Below are 18,244 nucleotides of genomic sequence, written 5' to 3'. Positions count from 1 at the left end.
CAGATATTTTTTCCTTTAAAAAAAAAAAACAAAAAAACACAAAACAAACATACTGACAATACCCAAGATATAAATAGATATAAATATAAATCAGACAATACAAAGCATTACATATTTACAACAACTCCAGTTACATCAAAATTTAATCTGGCCAAACAATTTGACTCAGGACATACAGTAAAGAACAACATTCACATATAAACAGAGAAACCCAACTGGTGATTTAATATGCTTCTGGTCCGGACTGCATCTTGAATGAAATGAGAAATAAGAAATGTCAATCATTTTAAAAACTAGTTAACCTGATTCCCAGCACAGATTATTTCTTATTATTGCCTATGACCCAAAATGAACTAATTATCCCTATGTGCAACGCTCCCCTGTGCCAGCCCCAGTCGCATTCTGGCAAGTTTTAATTGACATCCGTGTTAATGTAAATAAATCCAAAGCACATTCCCACTTTGTTGACCTGCAGAGAGCTTCTAGCTCTAGCTTCTGGCTCTATGTGGCAAAAAGGCTTCTTGTATAAATGAACTGAGAGCAGTGCTAATGGTAAAACCAATGACTTCATCAACTGCATGTATACAAATAATGAATGTGAAGTAAAAACTGGACAGAGATGAACTAAACAGTTTCCACAGGGACACGGGGTCAGAAAAGGGTCTTTGCTGTCTCAACCTTCCATTGTTTAAATTACATTAGCTTTCCTGTCATTTAGAGCAATATTCAGCACCAGGTCCTAAATTTGTGGACAGAGAGGTAAAAACATCAGGAAAGAACATCAAAAAGAGACAAAGAGATTTAGAAAAGCTGTCAGGGTAGAAACTTAATGTCCATGGATACTAAGACACACCATCTCCAGTGTCCATAGCCTCTGTAATGTACAGTAAATGTCCATACAACCTGAAACTGCTGCAGCCCAGGCTCTCTCATGTGACAGGCCTTTGGTTTTACCAACAAAACTGAACTCAGAGTGAGGAAGCAGTGAGGCTCTTTGTAGCTGCACCCAGCAATGAAGGAGTTCACAGTGCACTGTTTTTTTTTTGTTTAGTTTTTTTTTCTGCTTTTGCTTTGGGATCCAACAGATTTACAAACCAAGCTGCTGTAGCTGTTGGTCACTGTATGTACCACTACATACCACTAAATGAAAATTACAGATTTAACAGCAGCCACACTACAGAGTCAATGGCCTCATCAAATTTGCATCATCAACACAGCTGGAAAGGGAGAAATGATGAGTCTCTGTTAGAGCCACTCTGGCTATTTTTTCGAAGCCATCTTTCTCCGGCACACTTTTGAAGGGTCTTTCCGGTCCCCACTCTGCCTCAATTATCTGGCTATACCCAGCTGAGATACAATAATCCAAACTCTCATTCCCTGCAATTTCCACACTTGCCTGCACACTCACTTGCCTTATGTTCACAATCACTTATGTAGGTGCTTCTTCCTCTACCTTGAGGATCAGAGACACAGGAGCACACACTGTGGGCTGAAATGAGGAGGGATTTACCCACTACAGACCTGATACATTTTGAGGTACAGCAGTTCATTTTGACATCTTTATCTCTTATATGATGAGTTTTGCAGTATTTGTCAGGAAATAAAGGTTTAACAGTCGCCAGCTACCTGAGTTGTCCATGTGACCACATTTCATTTACATTAAAATGTATTCACGGAAATGCAGGCTAAATTTTGCTTCATGAAACGATAATCCACTCCAGGAGTCACAGTCAAAGTTATGTAGGTGCTTGTCTGATTAAAAAAAAAAAAGATGTGCAAAAAAATAATCAAACAAACAAATAAATAGATCTATTCCTTTCCATTCTTTTGATGCCAAGCATGTATTTATTTTATAAAAACCAAACTAGAAACAATTAACCAGTCCACAACTGGGTTTCAATAGGGTCTTCATTAAGTAGGGCTAATACTGATCTGCCATGTACTGTACATTCAGACATTTGAGGCTGCAAGCCACAAGCTGAAGCACTCAACCGTCATGGTGTTTGAGTTGAATAACAGTAACAGCATGTCATTTTATTTTCAGTTCAATACAAAGGAAACAAACAGGACACTGACCATATCTAACACTAAACAGCTATGCAGATATTGTTTATTGGTATTCCCCTTACAACAAAAGGCATCCACCATCATGTAAGCCATCGTACATGCATGCAGGAAACATATCACATTCTGCAAAATGATCACGTTATTATGGCTGCCTTCTAAAATGAATCAGATGCAAATGAAGTGTAAACTGTTGAAAATCCACTAAAGGCTGGCACACTCTGTTTTCTACACCAATAGAGATAGTTAATATTTGGACAAAATATATGCATGAATATTTTATGGTAGAACTTTTTTCAAAATCACAAAAAAAGTTAACTTTAGAAAATATTACATTTCTATGAAAAATCTCAGTATGAACTTACAATAGTAAAATTTACAAATAAAACCATTAACTTGAATTAGGATGTACCCTGTTTGCAGCTATGTCCAAATTTGTTTATAATTTTTTGCTGGAAGTGGTAGAAAACAGCAGCCCACGTTTAGACTTTGTTACGTTTCTAAAGGACAAAGCTGCTCACCAGACGACAAACAGCAATGACAATGAGCTTTGGCCGTGACACACATTTCTCCTGACAGTCTCCGATTCTTTTCTGTTCCAAACAAAAAGCACCATGCTGATGCTGGTCTATTTTGGAAGACACGGGGTACAAGGCCCAGCCTAAAGGTGGTTGTCCACATGATGTCCACATCTTACTTTGTCAAATCATAACGCACATAGCAATGCCTTCTCAATACAACACATGGCTGACATCAATGTTTGAGATCACCCTCGTGGGGGTCGTTCCAGTGTACAGTCAGTATGCGGTCAACGCAATCTGGTTTTGAAAAATCATGTGTACTATTTTGCGGACCAATGAACCTTCAAGAATCAGAAGTTTCACTTTGTATCATCAGTGTATTTTAGAAATGACACAACAACCTGGCTTATGAAAACATTTCGGTATCCACAACTGGAAAATAAACACTGAGTTACCAGTTTATTACTACATCTGTATAATCTAACGAATACAGTAAAAAAAAAAACTGCAACACATGACACTTGTGTGGTTCAGAAAATGAGTTGATTTAACTCAACAGTTAGTGGTGGTGTTGTGCTGGACTGCATCATGTTAAAATATGTATGTAAAATTTTATCCAGAAGTTAATAAAAAAAACACTTCTAAGTATAAAAAACAATGTGAAGAACAACTGCCAGAAATCTTTGTGTCAATAACACATAAAATAAACAACTCAGTTTGACAAGAATTTCCTTCTCATTCGTTTTACTGAAGAGAGCACACACACAACACCCTTCTCACTTTGGTGATTAGGTATTCTTAAATTAATCCTCACAACTCCATACTTCATGTGTGACAGCTGTGTACTTGTTTCTTTGTCTTTTTGCTCACTTTCCACTAAATGTGTGTCTTTCGTTTCACAGATAACTGACTACAACGAGGCTTTGTAGATACACACAAAACATGCTTTCAGAAAACATAATGCTTGATTGTTGACTTTCTCTAGTAGCACATCAGACAATAGATGTGCTTTGGATTAATGTCTTGTAACATTTATAGCTAGGAAGCGATCCAGAACCAGGGAATCTGAACTCCTGTTATCACAACCAAACCATCCACAAACTTACACTGACAATAAAGATTCTCAAAGATAATAAAAAAAAACTGAGCAATTATCAAACTGCTACTCGTCAAAAAAAAAAAACACACTACAGAATAACTCAAGGAGAGGATGACTCACAATCCCATTAAACTAAACTGTTTCCGTGAACACTTGCTGCACTGACAACAGCACACCTTGAACAAAGCTGCCAAAACATGCCTGATTTATAGCTTATTTTTGGATCTGACATGTAAAACATGAATGACATTCGCTGTATTACCAGTACACCACAATAGCAATTAGCTCAATAAAACATTTTCACATCTGTGGATTACATTGTGCTTTGTTCCACATCTTTACTACAGTGCTCCGCTACAATTCCAGGTGGAAAGCTCATGTTTCAAGCACCAGATGTGAAGAGCGCACACAAGAGTCACACAGAGGAGGGAAAAGAATCACAAGATTGGAAACTAAGACCATTTTCCTTCAGCCTCCATTTATAAATAAACCCAAACATCATTTAAACAAAGGTAGAAGTCAGGTAAACAACTGATTCTGATGTGCAGATATGTGAGTCATGCGAGCAGGAACAGAGAAAGACAACATATTAGAGGCTTTACTGAAACAGCTTTGAGTGAACGGGTCCTACCTGATGCACTGAACTGACTGCTTCCAAGAGTGGTGGGCCTGTTTTTCCCTCCGCTTACAGGTGGAGAGAACATCTGAAAAGAAGAATATGGATGGGAGCTTACAATTAAACCAAAGAACTCTTTCAACTGTGTGAAAGAAAACATTAAGACTACCAGTTACAATCATCCTGAAAGTAGCTCATGATTAAAAAAAAAAAATCAAGGACAGCTTGTAAAACCATATTAGTCAACACTGATTAATTAGTCATGCTTTTAGTCTGTTAGGTCCTCACACCTCTAAGCTCTAAGAGCTGAAAAAAAAACGTAATGAAAAACCATCCTACCGCACTAAAATCCAGCAGGTCACTTAATTCCTTGTCTGTTCCAAGAGCGGCAATCCGCTGCTGAGGATTCATCCTGGCGATCTAGAAACCTGGAGAAAACACAGTGCACCAGGTCACATCTTGGCTGGTTTATTTAACGGCGGGGACTAGTGCCACGGGAAATGATTGCCAAGAGAGGTATTTGTTATGGGCGCAGAATAAAGACCGTCACTGTGGAGTAAAGTTGGCTCCGGCGTTTCATCGTATAGAGACTCTGACAGTGGTTCCACACACGAACTGTTCAAATGGTGCAAAGATTTTGGTCGCAAACATTTAGTTTGTTCCTACACTGCGTTGATTATAAGGAGATAACACCGCTGGTGGGAGCGCTGAATGGATGGCACAGCTTGTTAATGCCAGGACCTGCAGCATCGCATTATTGCAGTAACAATGTTTCTCTGTAATAACACCGCACGCTACGTGTGAGACATTTACATAACTCACTGATCAGGCTTTCACGGTGTAAATGTCAGTGATTTGTGATGAAGATTTTCCAGAAAATTACGATGGTTAATGTTAGCGGAGGCACCTAACGCCACTCAGCTAGCTGGCCAACGCTAGCTGCAGTTACTGGTTCATATGGATTGAAAATAGCTAGCAAAGCTGCAACCAGCTGCAGCGGTTTTAGTCCATGTCGACATTAGTACAGAGAAGACCGTGCCGTTCTAAAGACTGAAACATAATTTATACACTGGTTCAAGGTAAGTAACACAGACAAACAAATACGACAAATGACAATCTCAATCCCAAGCTCCAGAACACAAAACGCAATGATGGTCTTTCTCAACTCCCAACTTCTTTCACAGGTCCGAAAGCTTTTGGCAAACTCCCAGTAATATTTTACCTTTTTTCCGATTAAAATCCCGACTAGGGTGATCTGGTGAAGGCTCGCTTTCTTGCAATACGCCTCAGAATAGCGAAATGTGGGTTTAAACGGCAATATCTGGGAAAATATCCTCTATATATATCAGTTACGAGTTTCCCTTAGGCAGACATTTTTGCTTTGCAAAAGCCTCAGCACCACGATGACATTGGTTATTGTATCCCTCCGCCGAGCGCAGTGACATGCTGGTCCCACACAGCGGGAGATGCTGCGGGAGTCAGCACACGCTGTCCTGGGTCACACTGATATACCACCCGGTTATCTCTGTTTTATCACCATAAACACCACATTTCATTTTACTTGGCTGCAGCGTTTGAGAAATCTTTACATTTTAATGCATGAAAACATTCAACGCAGTGTGTTGATTTAAATAAGTTACATTCAAAACTTGTCCCGATTGTTATATTTTTTAAAGCATGGTCCACAGTTCAACCAGGCAAAGTGGGCAGGTGTCTGCAGAGACCTTGACCTGGACAGTCACTACATGTCAGTTGGATTTGGTAATTTGATCAATTTGAACATTTGTAAGAGAATCTATACCATTTATTAAAATATATATCAACTAAGGTGGTTGATATCTATTTCAATATTCACTGAAATTGATGGAAACTTGGAGGGGACAGGGTACATACACACTGTGCAGCGCTTTAGATGTCAGTGGATGTTGGGAACGCTACAGAAGGACCTAAACCTGTTCTTAAAGTCTTTGCCTACCTCTTACACCCTCCTTTGTAATTGGTACACTGGTATGCAATTAAATATCTGCTTTTATAGCTGACATGACACAAAATGACTGTTTTCAGTTTTTTTTTTTTTTTGTTTGTTTGTTTTTTCGGGGGGGTTGTTTGTCTTTGTTTTGATTGTTGCATTTTACATTGATAAGCACACTATTGTGCTGTAAATACCTACCCAGTTTGCTGCCCTTTCTTTTAGAAATCTAATATGTCTGGCATTTCGCATGTAGAACCACAAAATCTCCACATACTTAAAGAATGAATTGATAAAAACAGTTGTCCATTAATCCACTAATTGCTTCAGCTATAAATTTAAATCAAGAAACACTGAGCAGGATATCATAAAATTTGTGTATGAACCTTATGAGAAACAAGTGGGGTGTTGGTGCATCACTAGGGGTTGCCCCTCCTATCTTATCCAGATGTTTTATTGAATGTGGCCGGTTACACCTACAGTAGTTTCAGTGAACGCAGTCCCAGAACCGCCAACACTTTTGGCACTGTTCAGATCTTCACTCATCAGCACACAATGGACTGAGTATAAAAACTACATGTGAAGTAGAGAAAGACAGCTCACTTTGACTCTGGCTTTAATATTTTATCTGTCAGCCTATAGAAAGCGTGAGACTGAAATCTGTTTCCAATATGTGTGACTGCAACTTGAATTTGTCGAGCTGAAGCTACAGCGAATATGAAACCAACTTTGCAGTAAAGGCTGTCACTTTTTTAAACAGACCCAGTTACTGAATGTGGGAGTAGGGTAATATTAGTAAAAAATGTGTACTATAGCTGCTTATAACGTATTAGTTACATTGGAAAAATGTATCCAAATATTTCTTATAGGTAGACCATGGGAGCCCAGTTTTAGGTTTGGCAGAGGCTGCTGATAGTTACAGCGCTGTCTTGCATGAATCGTCCAGATGACAGTGGTTTTTCTGAAAGGAATTTTGTCCCTGAATTTGTTTAAGAAGAACATATACAGTGTCTTTGCCAGTTGCTGGAAAACAAGTCATTACATAGCCCCCAGTGTAAAAATCACACATCCCATGTAACTGTTTTGGTTTTGTTTTGAGACAGATTTTGCCTATGGGAATAAAGGGTCCAAGCAAAAAGCCAGTGGACACTCCAGCACCTCAAACAATGTCCATTTTATATGAGAGTTATCTGTGATTTCCATGTACCATAATTGAAAATAATGCCATAAAAAAATCTATCAACAATAAAAATACCATTGAACACATTGTGTGCAGGAAACGGCAGGGCTCAAATACATGTGCACATGTCCAGTTTATAGCATAACCCTGAATGACAGCTGTTTTTTAGTAGGCAACAAAAAATGTTAAACTTCTAAATCAAAACCAAGAAGTCATGCAAGGGGAAATTAAAGGATAATTTGTCACCTAAATCAAGTTTTCTCATTTACTCTCATTTTATGCCCTCTATTATTAATTCCAGGCTGCCACCTGTTGGACAAACTCAGACCATGAACACTCCACCAGATGAAACTCAGCAAGTGAAAATACCCAAATAAGCAAATAAAAAAAGTTTCAATATGGGGTTTTTTTTTGTTTGTTTATTTCCAACATTTCACAGATATTGGAAATAAAGAAATGATTAAACTAAAAGTCAAAACACAATTTGTTGTGAACAGATGTTTCACAGTCACATTGTAATTTTTTTCTCTTTGTGGTTATGTTGCATCTCTTTGTAGTTGTTTTGAGACTCTTTGCAGTTGTTTTGTGGTCTTTAGTGTCTTTTTTCTCTGTCTCTCTCTCTCTCCCGCTGTGGTTGTCTTGCATCTTTTTATATGTTTTTTGTGTCTTTGTCTTTGACTTTCCAAAAACAAAATATTCACTTTATAGAGAGGCTCTGATCCAGGGACTGCCAGACCCCTTGGGCCCCTGGACCTGTCCCCGGGTAGCCATCTTCACTCTTACAGTCTCTCTTCCACCTCTACTACATTTTGACTCCTGAAAAAGAAAAAAAAAAACTAAACTAAAAATTAACTACACTTCCCAGGATGCAACGTGTTGACGCTCAGCGGTCACGTTCACCAATTGCTGGAGCAGACTGTTGGTCACTGTTCTACAAACAGCTCAGAAATGGTGGCAGTCATCAGTGTATAATAACTCATTTCTTTTCCTCTGTGGTTATTTTTCCCATTTTTGTAACGATGCCGGGAATGTGCTCTGTGCCGGGCTGTAAGGGCTACAAGAAGGCCAGGTCCCGGGGGGTCGTATTTCACTCTCTGCCTACAAGAGACCCGGAGCGATGCAGAAAGTGGTTAAAGGCCATACACAACCCCAAATTTGACGAAAACACACCAGTAAATAAATACGGCAACATACGAGTCTGTAGCCAGCATTTTAAACCGGACGATTACGAACCGGACATCCAGGCAGAGCTCATGAAAACAACGCCCCGAAAAATCCTCAAATCCAACGTAATTCCGTCGGTTTTCTCTGGAAGACAGCCAGAGGACGCCAGCACATCTGTGTCCACAGGTGACAGGAGCCCATCACAGGTAAATATTTTTTACTTGTATAAGATTGTTTTTAAGGTTACCTAGAAAGTCAAGCGGTAAATTTAATTTCACGATGAATTAACGAGTGGTGTGCAGAGGATTCAGTTTATCTAAGTAACGTTTGTTTTACTCATCTTGGAGTCCAGTTACATCTGAACTACGACCAACCGCCGCCCCCTCTGCCTCTAACCGACAGATACTACAACTGTCTAATCTTTGTATGAACTCTGTATTCAGAGTGGGTGAAGACAATATTACAGTAAGTATCGTTGAAATTGGGGCTTTCGAAACTAATGCCACATCAGGGACAGTGTAGAGTTGGCATATAAAGTACAACCGCGACACTCGCGGCCAGATTAGCCTCCCTGTACATTGAAAAGCTGAAAGGATCAGATGAGTAACTGATTAGTCTATAAAATTTATTGTCAATCATTCTGATAATTAACCAGATTAATCATTTGTAAGCAAAAAAAAAAAAAAAAATCACTGGTTCCACCTTCTCGCCAGTTTCAATGATGGTGACAGCTTTGGATTTTTGACCTTTGGCCTTTTCTGCGTTTTTCTATTATTTTATAGACTAAACAATTAATCAGTATTGACAATGAAAGTAATTTTTGATATCATCCTTGTGGTGGAATAATAGTACCCAACACAGGAAAAAATGGAAGCAGTTTGATAAGACAACTTTACAAGAAACGGCCACAATATAAAGTCAAACAGTTATGGTCTTCAGACTAGATTTCGTCACTCGGCCCCCAGTTCAAAATGAAGGACTGGTCATAGCTGATCTTGTGCTTCAGTGGTGCATATTTCTGACAAATTTGCAATTAATTAATATGATATGGTATAAACCTGGGGATTCTGGGGTTCATGGGGCCTCTGATTAGTAACCCCCTTTGACTTGTTGATAATCCATCCTTGGTGATGCACCCTCATGACTGACCTCAGCAGTTCGTCCAATACTTCGCATTACAGATGCATGTGGTTCACAACTAATGGGAAAAGTTAGCACAAGTTTGTGCCTCCCATGTGTTACTATAAAACGTCACTGAAGAGCTACACAGACTGCTGAATGATAGAGGCGAGTGGAGCGGGGGTGTTGAATGAAGAGAGAAAAGGAGGTGGAAAAGAAAAGAAAAAGAAAGAGTGTGAGATGAGGGTACAGCTCTATGGTTGGACCATAGTGCATGTGTTTCCCACAGGTAGTTCACTTCAGCAGCACTGGGACACACCGATGAGTTGTTATTGATGTTTCATTTAGCATGTGCAGTAATTTTTTTTTTCCACGACCTGTCAAAGCACCTGAAGCGGATGCCACTGCGACAATAGCTGATTATTATACTTCCATCTGTTTGTCGAAACGTCATCATTAAACCAACGCAGTCAAACTCCGGGGAGCGCAAATGTGCTACATCACTGACGCATCTCTGATGAATTATGGGCATTGTAGTTCGCTAACTGTTTCAGCGTTTGGCAGAATTAAAGTGTGAAAACTTCATCGGAGAGAATCAGCAGCTTCATGCATCACAGCATGTTGAATGAATCCACAACAGACGGGCTGATAAATGTCAGAGTAAAACAACACTGTGAGACATTATAATTTCATTTCAATTTTCATTCCTTGGTTCCAGACCTAAGACAAAAGAACCCGACTCCTTCCTTCTGAGATCTACCAAAGCCTTAAGCTGCAGGAAACCGGACCGAGCTGAAACAGACATTACATTCTAATACATTTCATGTATTAGGATGTGCATGTACATATTACGTAAGCTCGCTGTAAACATGAGACACTTAAGATGTCTCCAATTTTATTTTTGTATATATTTATAAATATAAATTTGTAGAATGCAACACCACATAATTCCTCCTACAAAACTACCATATACTTGAATCAACACATCACTAAAACCTCATGACCTTCATGAAGATAGGTTTTAATGCAGAAGTGATATATTAGTCTGCATTAGTTTTGTGTGTACCTAATAAACTGGCAGCTGAATGTATTTCTTGTAACCTAACAGCAAAAACTTTTTACTATGAATATGAGTGCATATTACAGTACATACTGTACACATACTGTTTGTATGGGGTATGGAATTGGGACACAGACTCTGTTTCTTTCTGTTGCAATAAAGATGCTGCAACAAGAAGCCTGCCCCTAACACTAACACTTTAGAACCTAGGTCATTTTAAGTATAACACAGCCGTCACCATATTTAATGATATATGATTACACGTGAACTCTCTCACCGTGTTCATGTGTTCGTTTGCAAATAAATGATTAAATAAATATTAATAAATACTTAATATTTCTTGCCCATATAAAACATCTATCTTATATGATTAACTGTGCAGTATTATATTGTTAGTCACTCATTTTAATTTACAGATGCTTGCTAGAAGTGCACAGCATGTGTCCATCAACACACCCTCGGTGAGCTATAGAAGTGATCCACTGTATGTAATTATGCGAGATAATTTTGTAACAGAAGATGCAGGCGTTAAAAAAACGTGGCTAAAACTGCGATGACAAAAATTACAGCGAAACTAACAATCTTTCTGGACATGTAAATCAAGATATCAAATTGTAATAGAAGTGGAAATATTGTCAATTTCCTTCCCATAATTTCCTTTCCTTACTATTGTGGATGTTGTTTTCATTGATAGATGCAACTACTCAACAGTTAAATTCTATTTAATTTGTGTACATTTTAGTCATTTACATTAAAAACAAAATTGTGTAGATTCCCTAAAACTATAATGGAAGAAACATAATTCCCAAAAATTTAAATGGAAAAAACAGAATTTGGGAAAAAATAAAAAGGAATTTATAAGGCCCTAACATTAGGGGACGGACCTCAGTAAGAGATGGCGGCGTGTAATGTGTCATAGTGTGCAGTTCACACCTCGGGTTTAAAAGTGTGGACAGTGTGAAGACATTTTGTTTAAAAGAAGTTTTATATTTTCTAAATGCTGGGAAATTGCTAAAGTTAATAATAAAGTAAAGATAGAGATAAACGTGTTTTACTTCAATGAATGGATATTTAAAAATATACATTATTTTACAAGTAACTACAGAGTGAGAAAAGAAACATTCTATGTGGGAAAAAAATGATTAATCGAGATGCATCGATAATCGGTGAATCATCGAATCGTAGCACTGAATCGTAATCGAATCGAATCGTGAGGTGACTTAGATGGCACACCCCTAGTTACTACTGTAAATTACGAATTAGGCATCAAATTTAAAAATAAAATAAAATTGCATGGAAAATGTCAGGTGGGAAATGACTGTGAAAACTGACTCGTGTGATTGTATCAAAACTGCTTTTTTTTTTTTTAATTACTTGAAGGCTCCCAGTGCAGCTGCTCAAGCCTCTACCTCAGTGGTTTCAGGTACCAGCGTGGACAGTGTACTGCAATGGGGCTCTATATTAACTTCAGTAAGTATGATATAGTAAACCTATGTTTTTAAGATTTGATTTTTTGTGTTCCTTTGTGTCAGGAAAGGGTTTTATATACAGTGGTGGAAAAAAGTTTTCGGACACCCTTAAAATTTTACACAATCTCAAATATTATCATGAAATATTTGCAGAAAAATCTTTTTTGTATTTCACAAGGTGTGGCTGCATCAGACAGACACAAACAAAGCAAATGATTTTGTTTGTTTATTGTTATCAAGAAAAAAAATAGCAAAACTAAATTCTTGATGGTGTCAGCATGTCAGTTCTCAACATTGTTGGTATCAAAGTTAACAAATAGAAAAGAATGTGTTCAAAACTGAACAAAAAATAAATAAACCATCACATAACAAAATTAATATTTAGTACTCCTGCCATTAGCACGCAGTAGCACTTTAATCCTGGCTGGAATGTTCTCCACGAGAAAATTGTCTTCAATAAAAAGGATGATCTTCATGAGTGGGTCAGTGGTACCACAATACTCAAAATTTCTTAAGTATTTTTATGGAGCTAATCAATTTTAAGTTTTTAATGGCTGATTTTAGGATTGGTTTAGTATTGTGGCTGTGACTGTACAAAAACAAATTGCACTTGGAAACTTAAGAGTGATTGTTAATGCAGTATATCACAAATGCATGGGGTGTCCAAACACTTTTTTCCGCCACTGTACAGTAGTAAGTTAGACATATACCTTTGTTCAAATGCAGCATTTTCTCTGTTTTTGAATTTGTTCTTCTTAAGAATCACTGTTTTTACTCAAGGGTCCAACTACATCTTCACAGGCTTCTTCCCTGGGTGTTCAGGGTATTGGTGTGGACAGTGCATCACCCTCTTTAATAATTCCTGTAAGTATAATTCATGACATTGGTTGCTCTTTCTCTGTGTTAATGAGTATTACATGCAGTCAAAAGTACAGAATGGTAATATTGTGAACCCTGTGTCAGATGAGTTGCACATACAGCTACTTTTAACTAATTTCAAATTATATATCGGTCCCTGTTATTACAGCTTCCCTCAGGAGCTCCAAGTACCTCATCCCAGTCCCCTCCACCAGCTGAACACAGTGAGAGTGTGGCCTCTGTTGATTGTCTGACTGGGAGCTTCCACCAAGAGACCAAATTAAGCTCCACAACAGCATCAAAATCAGACGAGAACACAGAAAAAGACTTGAGCCAGTCAAAGACTATTGTGAATGACAGTTGTTTGATGGACCTGTTTAAGAAGTGTCAGACGTGTGGACAGACCATAACCAAAAAGAAGGTGTCTCACTGTGGTGCACAGAAGAAGGTGAGGTGGAGCTGCCTTGGTGGACACAGGGGCATATGGATGTCATCACCTCACCTTTGGGAGGCGTTTCCTGAAATCCACATTCTTACAGCTCTCGCCATTCTTTTTTCCGGAGGCACCTTTACATATTTCAAAAAATGGGCCAAACATCTGCATCTGAATTTCATGGGGAATAAAACCTTTTTTGAAATTCAAAAGGCATATCTCAACTCAGGAAAGACACAGATGAACAGGTCAGAGCAGGAAGTGATCTGTGCAAAGGGAACCCACCAACAGCTGGAAGTGCCTCCGCTTCGCTTTACAGGTGAGGTGATGGTTGCATTGTTTTTTTCGGAACTCATCACCAAGAACTGAACAGTGTTACATGTTGTGTCTTATTTTTTTCTCAGGCTGGGCTGATCAGGTTGTGTAGATACAAGACCAAAAGACTTTGTGTGCACAAAGGCAGAAATATGCATGCACTTATATGCATTGTTAGATTGTATACAGGCGTTCCCATTTAATATATCACCTTCATAATTGTGAAATAGTGCACATAAGCACAAACCAGATTAGATCTATGTAGACATACCTTGAATGAACCATTTTCATATCATAAACATTAAAAAAAAAATGCCATTGCATTGAGTCAGAAATTGAAATCTTAGTACTTCTTACTAAATGTTTTCCTTGTAATAATTTCATTTTTACTTTTAAAGATCAAGATCCTCTGAAGAAAATTAAGACCAAGTTGAGGGGAAGAGAGGATGGAGCTTTATCTTCATGGTCAAGGTGAGGCAGCAGGTACAAGCTATATTTTTCATTAATAGGAACTAATTTTACACGCCCAAATCTGTTTACTTTTAATGGGAAGTATTAATCAGCATGTCTAACTGTCATATAAAGTCATCTGTGGAACGAGAGGAAAAAAATTCATTAGAATTACTCGTGTGACATCAATCAGGTAATCTGATGTTGGGTGGGAGACTCTGGAGAAAAGTGGCAAATTGTCAGTAGCCTTTAAGCCTCTGGAGGTGAAGAAATGAATGATGATTCTCTGTGGGTGCATCAGTGCAAGCGACTTTTTTCACACAGTGATCCGATCAGTGTTTATGTTAAAAATGATTGGAGAGGTTTGAAATGTATATTTGTTAAAGGGACAATATTTAAGATAGATCAGACCAGTGGTAGGCAGGCCCCCTTCCAAGGATCAGGTAGATAACTTGCTTTGATTAAGTCTGAACCCCAGGCTTGCAGCATGGACTTAATATTCCCATCCAAGTCACTCCAAGAGTAACTTTATTGTATTTTCAACAAGATAAAATTTATCTTCTAAATCTTTGTGATATGTTTAGTAATAATTTTATAAGGACTACCGTAACATTTGTATGTATATATTAATTATGCTTTTTATATGCATTGTTGTGTCTTTTGTTGTGTCCTTCCATGTATCCTCGTCTTTTAACACAAAATAAAGTTTAAAAAAAAATCAATAAAGACATTTAAAGTTTTATTCAAACAACAAAACATTGTACCTTGAATTCCTGGAAATTCCATAACTCTTATTTTTTGTCATATTTCTGAATAGTATTGCAATAATAACTAGTAACAGATTTGCTGACTGATCAACTGAGAACAGTGAACTTACACCAAGAAGTAAAAGATCTTTAAAAGGTAAAATTCTGTCTTACTTTGATGGTTACTGACCAGCACGTCAAATGTGTTCTTTAAAGCCTCAATGGTGACTGACAGCTTCAAGTATAGAAGCCATGTTGCTTCATTCTGGGGTATTATACATTTATATATACATATACATTTGTAAAATTCAAAAGAAATTAGTCCTCCCGCAACCAATATGTAGATTTCTAAGTCTAATCCACAGATTAGAACACATTTTAGAATTAGTGTCTTAGTGGACTAGAATAGTTGTCCACTTGAAAGATAAGATTTGCACTTCATTTTTTCTGTATATATCTGCTGTCATCAGTGACACCTAAAATCTACTAGGTAACCCTGACTCAGGTGTTTTGTCAAGCTGAGAGAACATTTACACAATAAACATTTTCCTGATTCCTGAGGTTTGCGTCTAATGATAAGGTTTCTTTTTTCAGTTATGAAAAGAGATCCTCATTATCGATGACTTGTTCTGGAGCTTGCATGCAAGAGCCTACCGCACTGTCAAGTCTTGGAGGACATGTATCAGCCTCTGGAAGGTCAGCAGTCATAACTTGTAGGTGACATTACAGGCTACTCGGCCAGAACTAAAACCAGGAACATGACAATTACTTAGTGTCAGTGCTACACACACACATACACATATATATCAGTTCTTTATTGACTTTCCTAAGGTATGATGTATTCTCACTTGATCTTACTCAGTAATAATATTTAATATGTCATTTTCAGATTTGAGGAGGTGGAGGTCACTATTGACGAGGATGAATGCAACAGTGAGAAGAACAGAATGTAATTTCATACAATATTATATAGCATATATTGCATTGTAGTTTGTGCTTCTGTGTCTCATTTGATTTTATCATCAGATAGATTTTTTTTTACCTAATAGATCTGACTTGGATAGTGATATGGAAAACGTCACAGAAACACCCGAACTGAGAGCTGCAGGAGCTGAAGACAGCTGTGAAGAAGTCTACGTACCACGAATTCCTCAAAGGTACCTGGATGTCTTTGAGGAGGCTCATTGTCAGAGCTGTTTTTTTTTAGAAAATTAAAGTTATTGTGGTGTACATTGAATTAACTTTTTTTCCAAGAAACATCTAAAAGATGGATTATAGCATAGTTAAGAATGATTCTAAATAAAAATATTGTTAACTATTTAACCATAAAACCACTTTTTAAAGTGACCAGAAATAATATAAGCAGAAAACTTTCCATAACCACAATTCAGTGAGTCCCACTCTAAGCAAATATTGTAGTGTAGAGAGGGCAAAATGGCAACAAAAAAAGATAAAGATTTGTTTGCTTTTTGCATGTTACAGATACCACGTGTGTCACATATTGTTGTTTTCTGTATCAGGTCCACAACATCAGAACTTTTACTGGAATGTGAAGAGGAGGAGCTGGAGCCATGGCAGAAAATAACTTCACAAGTTCACTTGAAAGACGAGGATGACGTTGGAGAGTTGAGTATGTAACAGTGTTTTCTTAAAGAAAATGTTGATGCTGAGGTTTTTAAAGATCTGACTTCTGTACTCTGCACTAAAACTCAGTCAAAACATGTCATCATTTACAGTATACAGTTCAGAAGGGCTTGTTATTTTTATATTAATATGTTAATCATAATAATTATATTTGAGAGGTTTTTTTTTTAAACAAGCGGTATTTGATTGATGGAATAGGTTTGAACATTAGCATGTCTGTGTGCGGCTGCATATATTCTCAGCTAAAATGTTAATTTGGTCTTTTTGCATGTTCTTACAGCTAATGACCAAATAGATTGTAAGCCAGAGCTGTCACCTCTTCAGGGAGATGCAGTGAATACTTCACCACCTAAGCTGAAAACAGAAACCCCAGAGCCTGTTGTCTTCAACAACCAAGTAATGATGTTATTAGAATTATGTTATGTCTTTTATTTGTAATAAATTAGTTGAATAACTTGTAATTTAATTTATGAAATGGTTATTACATGGATACTGGTTATGTATGTTAAAATATGGATTCTGTTTCTATTTTCCAGGGATTCATTGTGGCTTCTCCACAATTAACAAGCAACACAGAGTTCATTGGCTCTCTCGGAACACAGTGTCCTCCCAGGAATTCATTTACAGTAGTACCAGGTACAAATAGCTCTATGGAGATGTTTTTTTTTGTAATTATTGTCAGCTTTTTGATAATGTTATTTTTGTTTAGTTTACTCTAAGAGTTTGTGTGTTGTTTTCCAGCTGGTCACCGGCAGCTTTTCCAAAAAGTGGCTACAGCCGCTGTAACACCTGAGGCCTGTGGTGACGTCTGCTCTTCTGAGGTGCAGCAAATTAGCAACAGCCGTGTGTCCTTATCCAGTGTCCAGTGTCCTGCAATATATGCAACATCATCTAACCAGCTGCAGTCAGACCAGTCCAACTCACAGGCCCTCTCTGTATCTATTTCTCTGCCTTGCTTTACTATACTTGAACTTGAAGCAACTGACAAATCAAACAAACAATAAATATAAAATGTAAGTGTTAGCAAGAGAACATCAGTTACAATTAAGCTCTGTAAGTTGTCTCACACTTGTCATATAAATTGTGCAAATGAATAAGATGCACAGTATCTGCATATTTAAGTGTCTGTGCAGGCCAATGTGAGTCGGTTGGCTCTTCTTACATGGCTACAGTTGGGGGAACCCTATACGCAATACCCGTTACCTCTTTTTTCACGACCACATAAAAAACATATTTTGATAGTAACCTTCCATTTACATTCCATTTCAGTGGTGCGGGATTTATTGTAATATTATGTTCAGTAAAATAAAATTTTAAGTCAAAACACTTACTCATGCACTTTATTTCCATATGATTCCAATGAATGATAATGGTTTATGGTTTTCCTATAATACATACTTAATAAACACTGTGAAGCAGCACGGTGTTCAGTTTGCTACTGAATGCTAACTATAGGCGGTGTAATGTCTCTAATGACAGACATATACCGCAATAGAATCAGAAAATAGTTGACCATTGTAGCCAGAGGGAGGCAGCA

General features: G+C 37.7%; 2 protein-coding genes across 3 annotated transcripts in view; one reads left to right on the top strand and one right to left on the bottom strand.

Annotated features, from left to right (window-relative positions):
• tcf12 (transcription factor 12) overlaps positions 1 to 5,686 on the bottom strand; it is a 73,792-nt gene extending 68,106 nt beyond the window's left edge. For both annotated transcript variants that reach the window (XM_041034831.1, XM_041034841.1), the window contains exons 1-3: positions 5,523 to 5,686; positions 4,640 to 4,728; positions 4,316 to 4,388 (exon numbers count right to left, since the gene is read on the bottom strand). In XM_041034831.1, the coding sequence (XP_040890765.1) occupies positions 4,316 to 4,388; positions 4,640 to 4,711 (145 nt within the window). In that variant the 5' untranslated portion in view covers positions 4,712 to 4,728; positions 5,523 to 5,686. The remainder of the gene's footprint in view (positions 1 to 4,315; positions 4,389 to 4,639; positions 4,729 to 5,522) is intronic.
• Positions 5,687 to 8,402: 2,716 nt separating this feature from the next.
• Positions 8,403 to 17,916, top strand: LOC121182574. Its single transcript, XM_041039172.1, has 12 exons — positions 8,403 to 8,819; positions 12,173 to 12,262; positions 13,063 to 13,125; positions 13,289 to 13,871; positions 14,266 to 14,338; positions 15,658 to 15,759; positions 15,953 to 16,012; positions 16,113 to 16,220; positions 16,584 to 16,693; positions 16,988 to 17,103; positions 17,244 to 17,343; positions 17,449 to 17,916. The coding sequence occupies exons 1-12, from the start codon at positions 8,469 to 8,471 to the stop codon at positions 17,709 to 17,711; spliced, it is 2,019 nt and encodes a 672-aa protein (XP_040895106.1). The 5' UTR covers positions 8,403 to 8,468; the 3' UTR covers positions 17,712 to 17,916.
• Positions 17,917 to 18,244: the final 328 nt, after the last annotated feature.

The sequence above is a fragment of the Toxotes jaculatrix genome, chromosome 1 (assembly GCF_017976425.1).
Source record: "Toxotes jaculatrix isolate fToxJac2 chromosome 1, fToxJac2.pri, whole genome shotgun sequence".
NCBI classification, from domain to species: Eukaryota; Metazoa; Chordata; class Actinopteri; family Toxotidae; genus Toxotes; species Toxotes jaculatrix.
This window is presented reverse-complemented; position numbering and strand designations above follow the sequence as displayed.

What these genes read in the sequence shown, in the direction of transcription:
- LOC121182574 (XM_041039172.1), top strand. Translation starts at nt 8,469, where the DNA reads ATGCCGGGAATGTGCTCTGTGCCGGGCTGTAAGGGCTACAAGAAGGCC. An exon ending in GTACCACGAATTCCTCAAAG is followed by an intron (nt 16,221 to 16,583) that starts GTACCTGGATGT and finishes TTTCTGTATCAG; the next exon opens with GTCCACAACATCAGAACTTT. An exon ending in TTCATTTACAGTAGTACCAG is followed by an intron (nt 17,344 to 17,448) that starts GTACAAATAGCT and finishes GTTGTTTTCCAG; the next exon opens with CTGGTCACCGGCAGCTTTTC.